The following is an 11,975-nucleotide window of genomic DNA, read 5'->3' on the forward strand; positions in this document are numbered from 1 at the left end:
TTTAAACAAAAGACTTAAATCCTAGTGTCTCTCCGACGTTCGTTTCAAATCTAAAGCACACACCATATCCAATGGTTGAAAATTGATTGTCTCTAACTAAAAATCAGGCGACCTAGATATAGCAAAACCGTTATAATTCAGGTTTGTTATGTGTAAGTCGACTGATTTTTAGTTAGAAATAAGTCGATTGCTCAACCATCGGATCAAATTTGTGTTTTAAGATTTGGTACAAATGATGGAGAAGCGAGAGTAGGTATGCCATCTTGATACTAATTCGACGGCTCTGTCAGTGAGATTTAAACATTTTTCTTAAAAATAAGACAGCTGAGGAATAGGCACTCTCTTTTTAACTAGGGGCAGGGAAAAGGAGAGTCCATGTTGGTCTCTCGGCTATTTCCCCAGGCCCAGTCTATATACTCTCTCCGTCCCATATTAAGTCACGAAATATTACATGTATTTAGATGTTTTTTAGAAATTTATAATAAGTTTTTCAAAAGGAAAAGAAAGAAATCATAAGTGCATTCTGGAAAACCTAATAAGATCAGAACATGAAAATTAGGAAATGGCCATATTTAATCTTCATTTTGATGTATGAATGTGTCTACATATATCTCGCATATGAATAATATGAACATCGAAGCATAGAAAAATATCACCAACACATAAGTAAGTTTTGTGGGAAATAAAAAAAGTGTGAAGGCACATACAAAGAAAGAAATTCTAATATGTTGTTCCCCTACGTCTATTTAACGCATTAATACATTTTGTTAGTTTGAACCATTGGCTGACCATTTATCTAGCTTGTGGAAAGTTTATTTCTTCTGATGACTTTTTTTCGTGCTGTTTGGGCATCAACAAACGTGGTGGACACCACGTCATTTCATCTCACTGGAAAACCCTGTTATAATGGCGTGAGACACGAAATATGTGCTAGTATACAATTTAGACAATTAAGTGCAAAATATATATATCAGCTTTCAAATTGTACTATTGTGATCGATCTGCAACATAAAAGACACGAACCGTGCGTGCGTGACTTACATATATATGTGCGGTGCGCCAATAATAATTAATCTTGTGACCGAAAACAGTGCACATGCATGCTTATTCCAGGCTTCCAGCTTAATTGGTAGTACTCCCTAATTTGCAAGTTGCAACCCATAGATGACTTGTAGCTGGGCGCGTCATTATGAGCTTTTGACTTGGGAAATTAAATCCCCGTACGAAAATATCCTGCCTATATATAGCCAGCGCTTACGGCCCAGTGAAGGAACACACACTTCCGGCCCAGTGAAGGAACACATCGTCTTGTCTACCCATCGCCTTCTTGGATCTAACCTCCCAGATCGACATCACTCCAGCTTAATTAGCTTTTAGCTAAGTAAGCCGGCCGTATCGATCGAGATGCCTCTGCCGTTGACGAAGCTGGTGCTGGGCCACGGGCGCGAGGCATCGGACCCCGGCTGCCTCCGCGCCGTGCTCGGCGAGCTCGTCCTCACCTTCCTCTTCGTCTTCGTCGGCGTCGGCTCCACCATCACCGCCGGTACGTACACGGGGCCACTCCTTCTTCCCCTCCGGCCGGGCAGTTGGTCGATCTTGCCATTTGTTTGCTCCGTGGCAACTTTTTGATCTATTCATCAGTGCATACGTGGATTACACGTGCCTAGTACGGGACGACACGTGTGCTTGCTTACCTGGCCACTCCACCACCCCCTCGTAGAAAACTGGAAACTGGAAACACCTGTGACCTGTGTAAAGTCGGGATATCTTAAAAAACGTAGAAGGAAAGTTGAGAGTTTGGGATGGAATGAAAGAGATAGGCGTATAGCTAGGCCGGTGTGACAGGAGGTTGGAAGAAAGTGACAACAGAGGAGATATATAATCGATCATCACTTCATCAGTATAGAAACGTACTCTTGCACCATATAACACACGCCACCTCACCTAAAACCAACCGATCGAGCATTTCCAGCGGTCCAATGTGGCAGCTGGTCCTTGGCGTGTTAGTTTAACGGACAGTTTAATTGTGTTGTGCATCAGGGAGTGCGGCCGCGGCAGGGGCCGACCCGTCGGCGGCGCTGATAGCCGTGGCGCTGGCCCACGCGCTGGTGGTGGCGGTGTTCGCGACGGCCGGCTTCCACATCTCCGGCGCACACATGAACCCCGCCGTCACTCTCAGCCTCGCCGTCGGCGGCCACATCACCCTCCTCCGCTCCTCCTTCTTCGTCGTCGCCCAGATGCTCGGCTCCTCCTGCGCCTGCCTCCTCCTCAGAGCCCTCACCGGCGGACTGGTACGTGTCACATGCCACGCAACCCCCCAAGCCGCCACGTCGACTGGTGAGTTGGCTGACGTGTGCGTCCGACGTGTCGCGTTGCATGCAGGTGACGCCGGTGCACGCGCTGGCGGCGGGGGTGGGCCCGATCCAGGGCGTGGTGGCGGAGGTGGTCTTCACCTTCACGCTGCTCTTCACCATCTACGCGGCCATCCTCGACCCGAGGAGCTCGGCGCCGGGCTTCGGCCCGCTGCTCACGGGCCTCCTCGTCGGGGCCAACACCATCGCGGGGGGCGCGCTCACGGGGGCCTCCATGAACCCGGCGCGGTCCTTCGGGCCGGCCCTGGCCTCCGGCGACTGGGCCAACCACTGGGTCTACTGGGTCGGCCCGCTCGCCGGCGGGCCCCTCGCCGTCGCCGTCTACGAGTTCGTCTTCACCGTCCCGCCCACGCACCAGCAGCTGCCCACGGTGGAGTGAAGAAGCTCTCGGCCGTTGGATTGCTCCGGGGAAGCAGTTTCTACGGTACATGTATACTACAGCCAGCGTGCAAGTGTTTTGAGGGTTGGCTTGATTTGTGCGTGATGGGTCGTGTGATTTACGTACGTACGTGTAGCAGTGCACGTACGGCTACCGATCGGTGTGCGTCTCTGGTCGTCAGATCTGGTTGTTTTCAAAAAAGAAATGTGGGGCTTTGGCGGTTCAGCTAATGAGAGCTGCCTGTTAGTAAAAAATTATTTGTTCCACTGTAAAACTGTCAAGTGTCGAGGGTTCCTACTGAATGGAAATATGGTGCGTGTTCTTGTCTCGTGTATCATTTTTGTGTATTATTCGTGCGCTTATTACGTGCATCTGCATAGATCCGGTTGTGGTATTTGGGGCCAGCTAGCTTTAAGCTCAAAGAGGGGGCCCAGTTCATACAAACCTGGTCTGACCAAAGTGTGTACAGATAGCATTGGAGGAGGTTTGTTACTTTGTTCTCACGAAGTAACATACCAATTAGGTTGTACACCTCTTTAGCTGATAGTACCTGATAACAATATCACTCTAACAATATACTCACGTTTCCTAAAAAAACATACTCACTCAGATCCATAAAAAATTAGGTTGTGTTTCCCATTTCAGTGGATTCTCATAATCCCTTTTTTTTACCCACTTCTCACTATTTTCGTGTTTGGCTAAGCAATTTTTCACTACTTTTGTGTGTATTTTTTCATAGCAGATTATAAAATAAGTTCAGCGCAACAAAGTTCAACAATGTCAAACTAAGCCTAAGTGCCTGGAACTTAGTACACAGAGGAAGTAATAATTTTCCAATCGCAATTTTTTGTCTACGCACCGAGAAATCAAAGGGACAAAAACCACTTCCAATGAAAAATAACCATTAGCTGTAGCTTTTGTAGTACTCCCTCTCATTCTAAATTCTTAACTCAAATTCGCCCAAATATGGATGTATTTATTCTTAAAAAACGTCTAAATACATGTAATATTTCGACAACAATTTAGTATCGGAGAGAGTATTTCATTATTCGCGCGTGACGTGCCTTCGTAGCATTTCTGTTTTTAGCGCAACTGGCGCACGCCCTGTTTCCATTCCCATAGAGAATGAAATACACATCAGTTCAGCCCAAGTTACCGTCACAGAAACAGCAGGAACGAAACTGCGAAAGTAGCAAAACAACAGCTAATGGGGGCACTTGCTAGATTCATGTTACGCAGGCGCGGAACAGCCTCGTTCTTTGGTGTTGGGCCCCCTTACTTCAGTCATCTGGAGCCCACGTCACTTCAATAGCCCGCAAAGTGCAGGGGCTGTCATTACCTTGTATTTCCATCTCATAGTTTTCCTGTTACGCATGGCTTGCAGCGTTTTTCCTGACATCCTGTGCCGGGTTGCACTGTTCAGAGAACGACCGGACAGAGAGTTCGGCCAACTGACCAAAGGGAAACCATGTTCGAACCAGTAGCTGACAAGTATGAGAACAGAGCATGCATACAGAATTACAGATACGGTACATTATGCAATTACTGCCAGAGTAACGTGTTCCAGAAAACTGTAAAAGAAAGCAAAAGAGTTGGAGCACTTAGTGTCATTTATCACCAAGATTCAAGACAAGAACAGAGATGTGTGCCTGTGATAGTGTGATCATCCTCTTCAGGTGTCTCCCTCGGAGCAGCTTCAATCCTCAGAAGGTTTATCTCTACCTTGCAGTGTGTACGAAATTCTTATCTGCCGATCCGTGGATTCTCGAAGGTCTGGCGTTCCATCGCCAATGGGTGCTCTCGCTGCAGGAGTGAGTCTAGGATTAGATCACACTGGACGGCCTATTCATCCTGATCATCTACTCTCTCCGTTTCTAAATACCTGCCGTGGTTTTAGTGCAATTCTGTTCTCCTCAGTTCTGTTAGCCTAAACGAGGAACATGGGTTAACCCGGCGTCCGCGGCAGGCCGGCAGTAGTTCTGGCTGCAGAGTAGAGTTATAACTGTCTGCCAGTGCTTGGTGCATTCCGACGACGGCAGCCCAGCTTATTAGCACGGCCAGGACACGGGGAAAATAATCGTAAGATCGTTTAATCAGCAACATTCTGATGCACGGGCGTGATAGCAAATTAGCAACATTCTGATGCAGAAAGTTGAATTAACCATACACCGAGACAGTGTTAGTAACAAAAAAAGTTGACCGGCATGCAGTTGCGGGTCGCTAATTAACCTGGATCGCTAGATTAACCGAGCCGCCATGGCCGAAGCTGCCGCGCGACGATCGAGTATACATCAGCGGTAGTAGTAGTAGTAGTACCCGTTCGCGCGCTCTCCTAGACGTCGTCGACGCCGAATCAAAGCTCAGCCGCGGCTCGTGTGCCGCCGCTTCTCCACCCACACCGGCGACAGCACGGGCGTCGGGCCAAGGCTCACCACGGGCTCCTCCTCGGCCTCAACCTCATCTCTCAAACCATGATGATCCACATCGCCCTTCCCCGCCGCCACAATGTCGATGTCGTCCACCTCATCCTGATCACATTCATCTTCGTCGTCATCGTCGTCCTCTTCCTCTTCTTTCCCCACCACCCGGATCCTCCACACCTTGACGCTCTTGTCCAGCCCGGCGCTATACACCACCATGCTCCCTTCGACGTCCCCCGCCTCGCCTCCGCCCACGGCCAGGCACCGGACCGGCCCGCGGTGGCCCTCGATGACGGCCAGGCACGTGTGCGACGGCGGCGCCGCCGACTCCCCCCCGCCGCCGCCGCCCTTGCAGGCCTCCCGCCGCCACACGCGCATGGTGGCGTCCTCGGAGCCGCTGACCACGACCCTGCCGCCGCAGCCGGACGCGAGGCAGAAGACGGCCAGGCGGTGGCCCTTGAGGAAGCCCACGTGCACGGGCCGGCCCGCCGAGGCCTCCTTCTCCCAGATGTTGACGTAGCCGTCCGAGGAGCCGGCGTAGAGGAAGCACCTGCGGGTGGCCCCGCCTGCGTGGTGGCAGAGGGTGAGCGCGTTGACGGGGGAGAGCTCGGAGCGGAGCGCGATGATGAGCGCGTGCGCGGTGCCGCCGTAGACGCGGCGCCACATCTTGACGGTGCCGTCAGCGGAGCCCGTGAAGACGCAGCCGTCGGCGTCGTTGACGAGCATGGCGTTGACGGGCCCGTCGTGGGCCACGAAGGAGTCCACGCAGCTGCCGTCCGATAGCTTCCATGCCTTGACGGTGTGGTCGTGGGAGGCCGTGTAGAGCAGGCCCGCCACGGCGTGGAGCACGAGGCAGGACACGGTGTCCCGGTGCGGGTGCCGCTTCTTGGCGAAGGAGAGGAGGCCCGCCTTTGCGGGCAGGGTGGCGGCCTTCTTGGCGCGGATGTGGTCGCACACGGCGGCGGCGTGGACGGTCCAGACGCGGACGTGGTGGTCGCGGCTGTGGGATGTCACGAGCGTGCCGCCGCAGGCCGCAAGGGCCGGGACGCGGCCGCGGCCCACGTCGAGGTACCCGCGGTTGAAGCAGCCAGGGGCGGCCCAGGCCCGGACGCGGCCGCTGTCGGACGCCGTGAAGAGCACGCCCCTCGCCACGGCCAGCGCGTGCACGTCGCCGTCCAGGCGGTGCAGCGCCGCCAGGCAGTGGTAGATCGCGGCGGGGGACGGCGGGAACCGGAGCCTGCCGTGGAGAGGAGACTGCACCCACGGAGAGCACCCTCCTCCCATGCCGCCGCCAGCTGCGCCCATCATCGCTGGCAGTTCCGCGGCGGGCATGGCCGACATGCTCATCCGCGCCGGCTCCGCGGCCTCGCGCGCCGGCGACCGCCCTCCCCCGCCGCCAGCGCCGCGCGCGTAGTGGTGGTGGTGGTGCACGGGCGTGTGCGCCGCCGCCGGCCGCGCCTTCCGGTCCTCCTCGAAGAAGCTGAAGCTCTTGCGCCGCCCGAAATCCATCACCGCCGCGCGCCGGCTCTCCGAGCTCACTCTCTAGCTAAGCTAGCTACTCCCCACGACCACGAAGCTTCCACGATCGAACTCAAGTCTCACCAGCCTAGCATACCATGATCGACGCCGCTGTTGATCTACCCCGGCCAGTCCCCAGCACACTACCGCTGTTATTAGTAGCAACGCGGTACGTACGTACGTGTATAGACCGGATCGACGGAGATCCGCTCGCCCGCCCGCGCGCGCGTATAATATGCAAATCTCGATTCGATGGATCGTCACATTTCATTTGGACACGCCTGGCGCCCGCGCTCGTACGTACGTTACGTAGTAGTACCAGCAGTATTACTGTGCACCACGGCCGTGGCACCATAAACGCGCCGGAGTTAAGGGATTGAGTAAATGACGGCTATACGGGCGGGCGTGCGTACGTGGGCCGTAGGAAGATATGGGCGTGTCAGTGTGTGGAAGAGGAAGATTACGTACGTGCACGTGGTCGAGCACGTACTTATTTGCGCCTACCGGGGATCAATGCTTCTTCGCCTTGGCTTTGGCGCCTCCCGAGGCTTGAAACTCGAACGGCCGATCAGATTCAGACCGAGAGGTTCAGCGCGCGATCTGACGGCAGAAACAGGCGTAGCAGCGATGGACCGGCCGGGTGGAGATAGAGTCTGGAGACCAGGAGGATCTTGCGAGACGATCGAACCTAGAGGCTACAGGCGATTCCTGCCAGCTGCTGCCGCTGATGTACGTACCTTCTTCCTCCCCGCTATTGGTGTGCAGTGCGCGTCATCATGCAAGACATGCATCGAGGGGTGTACATGTTGTATTCATTGCAAATTTCGCAACCGCATCGATCTGCCGATCTGCATCGCGTCGATCGGATGGCTAGTTTCGTTGGCTGCTGGGATAGCTATCCATCGATAATATCCTGTTCGGAGCGAAATGCCGGCGGACCCAAAATATCATCAAAGCGAGTCTTTCCCAATTCAATCCCTTTGAATTGGCAAGTCCACCCCAATTGATCCATGGATCTGCGAGGTGGTATAGTATTTTTTTTCTCAAAAATGCAACCCAACGGGTGTATCATCGATTAAAGAAGGGAAGTCAAATCGGCAAACAGAAAAAATAAAAACAACTACTCGCTATCTATCCAACCAACCGCCGCGGGGACCACAGCACCCACCCTTCCCTTAATGAGACCCGCATGCTTCCTCCTCCCGAATGCACTGAAGGATCCTCGCCACTGAAGGGATCGCGTCATTGAAGACCACATAATTGCGGTGCCGCCAGATGGTCCAGAAGACCAAAATGATCGCCATCCGGAGGTCCTTCTGGGCCCGACGAGGTAGCGGAAGGGAGGACCACCAGTCGCGAAGCCGTGAATCTGCCACCGGAACCCAGTCAGCATGACCCCAGTCGGCAAGCAGGATCATCCACACTTGTCTCGCTGTGACGCACCCCAAGAGCAAATGGGAAATGGTCTCTATCTCCTGGTCACAAAGGGGGCAGCGATGTGTGTGTGGGGGGGGTGCTGCAGGCCACGACTCGCAAGCCGGTCCGCCGTCTAGCATCGGTTCCTTGCCGCAAGCCAAGCAAAGAATCTACACATTTCCGGGGCACGTGACTCCCACACCACCTCCGCCATTGGGTCTACAGTACGGCCGGCGAAGAGATTCGCGTAAGCCGATTTGGCCGAGTAACATCCGTCCTTCGACCAATTCCAAGTCAGAGAGTCTGGCGCACCATCCACGAGCTGGATCCCACGAGACAAGTCCCAAAGAGTAAGGAATTTCTGGAGAGCAGCCCCCCACAAGTTGGGCCCCACGTCGGCCAACCAAGCGCCGTCAAGAGCCTCCCGCACCGTGCGTGACTACACGTGTTTGGGGCGAACACACGCCACAAGCGCCAGGAAGGCATCCTTGAGGCGGATACCATGCAGCCAACGGTCAGTCCAAAAGAGCGTGTGCCTCCCATCAACCACCCGAGAAGAGGTGGCCGCCTCGAAAATGGCGTCAACCTCCCTCGGAGTTTCCATCGTAAACCCCCTCCAGGGTTTAGTGTCGTCAGTGCGCTCAATCCATCGCCATCGAACCCTCAAAGCCAAATTGAGGAGCTGAAGACTGGGGATGCCAAGGCCACCAAAAGGTTTAGGGGAGCAAACCGCATTCCACGCCACCAGGCAGTGTCCACCTTTGGCCTCCTTTTGCCCACGCCAAAGGAAGCCACGGCAAGTCCTCTCGATCCCCTTAATGGTCTTGTCAGGGAGGTCCAGGGACATCATCGAGTAGAATGGCATCGCCGTTAGGGTAGATTTAACCAACATGAGCCTCCCACCCTTGGAGAGCAGTGGGGCATTCCACGAGGCGAGGCGGCCCTCGACCTTGTCCACCAAAGGCCTAAGTTGACAGGCCGTCTGCTTCCTAAGGCCCAACCGAAGACCCAAGTATGCACACGGAAAGCCTCGAACCTTGCAACGGAGCAAGCTGCCCACCATCAAGTGCTGGTCCTTGGAACAACGGATGAGGTGGGCGGAACTCTTAGCAAAGTTGGTGCAGAGGCCTGAAGCAGCCCCAAAGTCGGCAAGGATTGCTGAGCAACCCACCATATCCTTCCAAGTGGGCCGAAGGAAGGTGACCACATCATCTGCAAAGAACGACGTGCGGTGATCAAAACCATGAGGCGCTAGTCTCGACAGAATCCCCACGTCCGTGACCTTCTCTATCATGCAATAGAGGATGTCCATAACCAAGATAAAGAGCATGGGCGATAAAGGATCCCCCTGCCAAAGCCCCCTCCTATGCACGATGGACTCGCCGGCAATGCCATTAAGGAGCACCCGCGTCGAAGCCGAGGAGAGGAGACCACAAATCCACGCCCGGAACCGTGGGCCAAACCCACACCTCTCCAAAGTCTCGAGGAGGAAGGCCCAGTCCACTGTGTCAAAAGCCTTGGTAATGTCAAGTTTGAGGAGGACCGCCTCAATCTTGGACCGATGGAGCTTCCGAGCCGTGCTCTGGACCAACATGAAGTAATCATGGAGGCAACGTCCTTTCACAAAGGCGCTCTGATGCGGCCCCACCAGACGGGGCAGGGCCGTCGCCACCCTCATTGCCAGCACTTTAGCAAAAAGCTTGGCGGTGCTATGGATGAGATTGACTGGCCGAAAATCACGGACCTCCAGCGCATCCGGCTTCTTTGGCAATAAGGCGACGAGAGCCGTGTTGATGGCCCGCATCCCACGTACGTCGAGCTGCGCCATGGCCTCAAAGACCGCAACCATGTCCTCCTTGATGATTTCCCAGCAAAATACATAAAATCTGCCCGCGAAACCATCCGGCCCAGGACCTTTGTCAAGCTCCCGGGCCTTAACCACGGCCCAAATCTCCTCCTCCTTCTCCGAGAAATCAGCCTCTAGGGCCTCCAAGTTGCAACTCGGAACACCCAAAAAATCAAGGTTGAGCGAGAAGTCCCGATTGGGCGCCGAGCCCAGCAACCCGACAAAGAAATCATCCACCGCCATGGCCTTCGTCTCGTGATCCGAAACCAAGACACCATCCACGAGAAGACGCGTGACGAAGTTCTTCCACCTCCGATGGCTTGCATGGAGGTGAAAGAATCTAGTGCACGCATCGCCTTCCCGAAGCCACAGAGCGCGAGACCGTTGTCTCGCAATCGTGCGCTCCAACGATGCAAGGCCAAGCAACTTCCTCTTGAGAGTTCTACGAAGACCCCTCTCCTCCGGCGAGAGAAGCCGCGACTCCATCGCCACGTCAAGACGAAGTATGACCTCAGTCGCCACAAGGATTTGGAGCTTGGTGTCCTCGCCGTACGCCTGAGTTTCGAATCAAGACGCTTGAAGGGGTTGTGAATGAAATCCTCGGAGTTCCATGCCTCCAACACCACGCCCATAAAGCCCTCCACCTTGAGCCAAAAGCTCTCAAAGTGAAAGCGCCTCCCTCTCTCAAGACGGGCGTCCAAAGCCACCAAAAGCGGACAGTGATCGGATGTCGCCGTGCTAAGCGCGGAAAGGAAGGCATTGGGAAAGGAGGTTTCCCAATCCACAGAGGAGAAAGCACGGTCGAGCTTCTCGAGAGTGGCGTGCTCCCGCTCGTTCGACCACGTGTATCGCCGGCCATTCAGATAAATCTCCTTCAACTCGAGGTCCCGGAGGGCTCTCTGGAATTTCCCCATCATCCTCCGATTGACAATCTCATTGCTTTTGTCGCTTGGGTCCACGATGAGGTTGAAGTCACCGGCAAGGAACCACGGTCCAGCGTGGAGGTCACGGATATCTCGCAATTCCTGAAGGAAGAGTAGATTGTCCACATCCTCTTGCGGCCCATAAACGATCTTGATCCACCACGGCCCACCCGAGTCCCCGGAATCACTCGCCGTGACCGCACCACAAGAAACGTACGGGTTGGAAAGCCTCACAGAAGCCCCCTTCCACGCAAGGATGATCCCACCACGAGTACCGGTCGCCGGCAAGTAAAAGAACGAGTAGAACTCCGGACCCAAGCACTCATCAAGCAAATACCGGGAAACCACACTTAATTTAGTCTCTTGAAGTCCAACAATACAAGCTCCCGAAGAAGCAACCACCTGACGAACAGTAATGCGTTAAAGGCAACCTGCAACAAGCTCCACATGAAATTCGCCAAAGGACACAAAAAGAACAGGTGGTCCCATTGATTCATCACATGCGCAAAACATACAATGTGTATCACCAAATCACCCTCTCTTACTCAAGTTATCCTTAGTTAAAATCTTACCCCCACAGAACCAGCCACAAGAAAACTTTGAGCTTCCAACTATCTTATATACTGTATGCGGCCTCCTTGTTTGCATAGACTTATACATACTCTTAAGTGCATAACATTTCCTCATTTCATCCATCAGAGAGTATCTCTACAGTCAGACAAAGATCTGGTAGTGATAATTGCCAGAAGCTCCTGCCATGCTACACCCAACTCTCCACCATAAAGTTCTTATGAAAACTATACAAGCTCTTGATCTACAATATTGCACCACTCTGTCAACAGTAATCTCTTTATTGAAGGTAAGTGTGTACAGTCAAGGGAATCTGACAGCTAGGGTTGATTTCCAACCCAGAGATCCTCCCAGAACCTTGTTTGCTTACTGGACTCTAGCAAGATATGAAATGTCATATATAATTATTAGTAAGTACTATATTCAAAAACAAATATAATAATACATGTTTCATGTCACGTAAATAGATTAGAAAATGAATGATTGCTCATTTTAGTTTTCATTTGAGACTGACTTGGACCGTGATTACAA

At 53.5% G+C, this 11,975-nt stretch overlaps 2 protein-coding genes across 2 annotated transcripts; one reads left to right on the top strand and one right to left on the bottom strand.

The window, feature by feature from the left end:
• Positions 1-1,256: 1,256 nt before the first annotated feature.
• LOC100838461 (probable aquaporin TIP4-2) lies at positions 1,257-3,085 on the top strand. Its single transcript, XM_003565481.4, has 3 exons — positions 1,257-1,543; positions 2,041-2,291; positions 2,383-3,085. Exons 1-3 carry the CDS (start codon positions 1,405-1,407, stop codon positions 2,749-2,751), a joined length of 759 nt encoding a protein of 252 aa, XP_003565529.1. The 5' UTR covers positions 1,257-1,404; the 3' UTR covers positions 2,752-3,085.
• Positions 3,086-5,111: 2,026 nt separating this feature from the next.
• LOC100838772 (protein JINGUBANG) lies at positions 5,112-6,503 on the bottom strand. The gene is made up of 2 exons (XM_010234722.1): positions 5,544-6,503; positions 5,112-5,456 (listed from the first exon to the last, which is right to left on the bottom strand). The coding sequence occupies exons 1-2, from the start codon at positions 6,501-6,503 to the stop codon at positions 5,112-5,114; spliced, it is 1,305 nt and encodes a 434-aa protein (XP_010233024.1).
• Positions 6,504-11,975: the final 5,472 nt, after the last annotated feature.

This window comes from Brachypodium distachyon, chromosome 2 (assembly GCF_000005505.3).
Source record: "Brachypodium distachyon strain Bd21 chromosome 2, Brachypodium_distachyon_v3.0, whole genome shotgun sequence".
Lineage (NCBI taxonomy): Eukaryota > Viridiplantae > Streptophyta > Magnoliopsida > Poales > Poaceae > Brachypodium > Brachypodium distachyon.